This window comes from Arctopsyche grandis, chromosome 8, assembly GCF_051622035.1.
Source record: "Arctopsyche grandis isolate Sample6627 chromosome 8, ASM5162203v2, whole genome shotgun sequence".
In the NCBI taxonomy this organism is placed as follows: Eukaryota; Metazoa; Arthropoda; class Insecta; order Trichoptera; family Hydropsychidae; genus Arctopsyche; species Arctopsyche grandis.
In genome coordinates, this window is record NC_135362.1 from 29,817,128 (window position 1) to 29,820,258 (window position 3,131).

General features: G+C 34.0%; 1 protein-coding gene across 1 annotated transcript; it reads right to left on the reverse strand.

Moving 5' to 3' along the window:
* Positions 1-870: 870 nt before the first annotated feature.
* Positions 871-1,830, reverse strand: LOC143915932 (cell division control protein 42 homolog). Its single transcript, XM_077436751.1, has 5 exons — positions 1,809-1,830; positions 1,493-1,723; positions 1,324-1,433; positions 1,042-1,239; positions 871-957 (listed from the first exon to the last, which is right to left on the reverse strand). Exons 1-5 carry the CDS (start codon positions 1,828-1,830, stop codon positions 871-873), a joined length of 648 nt encoding a protein of 215 aa, XP_077292877.1.
* Positions 1,831-3,131: the final 1,301 nt, after the last annotated feature.

The window sequence follows — 3,131 nt, forward strand, 5'->3', positions numbered from 1 at the left end:
AAAAAGGTACACATATATATATGTGTATACAAATGCATATAAACACATATACACATATATACAATTATACACGAAAATACACATGTCCATATGAATACATACAAAAATATGAAACGGATCAATAGAGTAGGAAGATAAAGCATATGGAAATAAGGAACATGGAAAGTACACAGGATAAAATATAGCAATGTAATAAAAATAAGATAAATTGTAAAACGTAAATAGAATTGGCAATTGATGAGTACGTAGTGATAGACGTGTAGATATCCAGAAGCATAAATATCAGCAGTTATGTGTATATGAATATAAATATACATACACATACAAACTTGCATCCATAGAAGCGATACGGAATTACCGAGCAAACCATCACTCGTGATACCAATTGAGTTAAAATAAAATTAATAAAGCGAATTATATAGTTTTTTGGCAAGTATTTGTTCATAATATAATAATAAACAATGATTTAGATGACAATTGATGATAGAATTGAAAATAAAGTGCGTTTAGAAATATAAGAAAGAACCAATAATTAATAATGAAAACAAAAACCATAATATATGGGCAGAATTGATAGAGTGCGTAAAGATAGACGTATAAGCCTACATGCGTAGGTAAGCATAGACATATGTATACAAATGAATTATATTATATTATATTATATTATATATATTATATTCATGTTGAAAAATATACATTTTCATTCATGCATTCATGCATTATATGTATGTACGTGACTTTTATTCACCTGTCATTTCATTCCAATTTCCCGAGAAATAAAATAAATAAATATTATTTTTACTTTATATTTGTATACATTGAATATATATGTAAATATATTACATTTAATAATACACTCAAAGGAAAAGATCACATAAGACTGCATAACTTTTTACTAGTTTTCCGTTTTATAAAAGTGGTCATGATTGCTTCGTCAAATACGTTCTTTAAACCTTCCTACAATCGAATAATAATTGCATTTCATTATTTTTATTAAATACATACATCATTTAAAAATGCAAATTATTAAATACAGCCAACCCGTGTCAGAGCCGAACATTCAACATATTTAACAGCTTTCAGTTCTTCAGCCAAATTTTTCCCTTCTTGGGGCTGAATAACTTTCTCTCTTATATTCCCTAATTCATTGATAATTTTGGGATCGTCCCTTTGATCTATCTTAGTGCCGACTAATAAAAACGGAGTTTGCTTATTGAAACGGGCGATCTCTGGAATCCACTGCACCACAGAATAAGAAATTAAAATATTTGAATTAAAATTATTGACAATTTCTATAATATATGTATGTATGGGAATGCTTACATACGATTTAACCCTTTCAAACGAATATGGATCAACGACACTGAAACAGGCTAGAAAAACATCTGTGTTTGAATAAACCAACGACCTTAACCTTTCGTAGTCTTCCTGTCCTGGAATATAAATTTTATTTTATTTTATTCAGTATAAATAGAATCAAATACGATCATACCTGCAGTATCGAATAAGCAGAGATCGTGCTGTTCTCGTCCAATATTCAACACTACTATATCGTTGATAAAGAGGTTCGGGTCGTATTCTGTCGGAAATTTATTAGTAGAATAGGTCATCAACAGTGTCGTTTTGCCGACTACGGTATCTCCAACCACCACGCATTTTTTTCTTTTATTCGCCATTTTTCTATGCTGTTGTGAGGGATTGTGTTTGTTGGATTGATTATATTCTGGAATTATTATGAAATCATACTCAAAACATTTTATTTTATTTAGAGTTGCTAAGCTAAGCCAATGATAGGGAACAATTCTCACGGGCGATAAACCACGTCTTCATTGCCCTTACATCTATATATATACATATGTGGGATTTTATGTGTGTGAGTGAATTATGTAATGAGTAATGTTGAGGAGTGATGTACAAACAGTGGTACATATGAGTGTACACTGTTTGGGAGTTGGCAGAAGTGTGACGCCAACTGACAGTTGGTAGTAGAGCCGCTGGCCGGACGGCCACCGGTAGGTGCATATGCGCACGTGTGTATACTTAATGTACAATAAAAGTACATTGATGGACCAACATCGCCTTTGATTATATCTCCCGCAATCCTCCCTATATCTTCGAACTCTACATATATATATACATATATATATATATATATATATATATATATATATATATATATATATCATCATCATCATCATCATTTACAGCCATTCGCCATCCACTGCTGGATGAAGGCCTCTCCAACACGCTTCCACTCGTCTCTGTTTTGCGCAACACTCATCCATCTCATTCCGCACATTTTCCTAATTTCGTTCACCCATCTTCCTTGCGGTCTTCCTTTTACTCTTTTGCCTTCTCTCGGGTACCATTCAAGCACTTCTTTTGTCCACCTTTCGTCCATCCTCCTAGCTACGTGACCCGCCCATTGCCATTTCAATCTCTTCACTCTATCCACTATGTCCACTACCCTTGTCATATTTCTCACCCACGTGTTCCGCTTCCTGTCTTTCCTCGTTATGCCAAGCATACAGCGTTCCATACTTCTTTGAGTGCATTGGATTTTATTTTGCATCTTGGCGTTCAGTGTCCAAGTTTCACATCCATACGTCATCACTGGCAAAACGCATTGATCAAAGATCCTTTTCTTCAGGCAGAGTGGCATTTTTGATTTAAAAACAGCATTCATCCGTCCAAATGCACTCCACCCCAGTTTCATACGTCTCTTTATCTCTTCATTTTTACTACCAGACATGTCAATTATTTGACCTAAATATAAATAATTATTTACTACTTCTACTGGTTTATCATCTAAGGGGATGCTATCAGGCATGCAATAACTATTGAACATTAGTTTAGTCTTATCTACGTTAATTTTTAATCCTACTTTTCTACTTTCCCTGTCCAGCTGTGTTAGTCTGATAAGTAGGTCAGCTGAATCACGAGCTACTAAAACTATATCGTCTGCGAACCGAAGGTGACTCAAAAAGCGACCATTGATGCTTACTCCGGCTGTATCCCAATCCAATTTCCTGAAAACTCCCTCAAGCACCGCATTGAATAACTTGGGCGAGATTGTATCTCCTTGTCTTACTCCTTTTCCTATGCTAAATCTATCTGTACCTGAAAAAATT

Excerpts from the sequence above, each read along its gene's own strand:
- LOC143915932 (XM_077436751.1), bottom strand. The coding sequence starts at position 1,830 with ATGAAGACGTGGTTTATCGCCC. Across the intron at positions 1,240-1,323 it reads TTGAAAGGGTTAAATCGTAT|TGGATTCCAGAGATCGCCCG; the intron begins GTAAGCATTCCC and ends TCTGTGGTGCAG. Across the intron at positions 958-1,041 it reads AATGTTCGGCTCTGACACGG|GAAGGTTTAAAGAACGTATT; the intron begins GTTGGCTGTATT and ends ATTCGATTGTAG.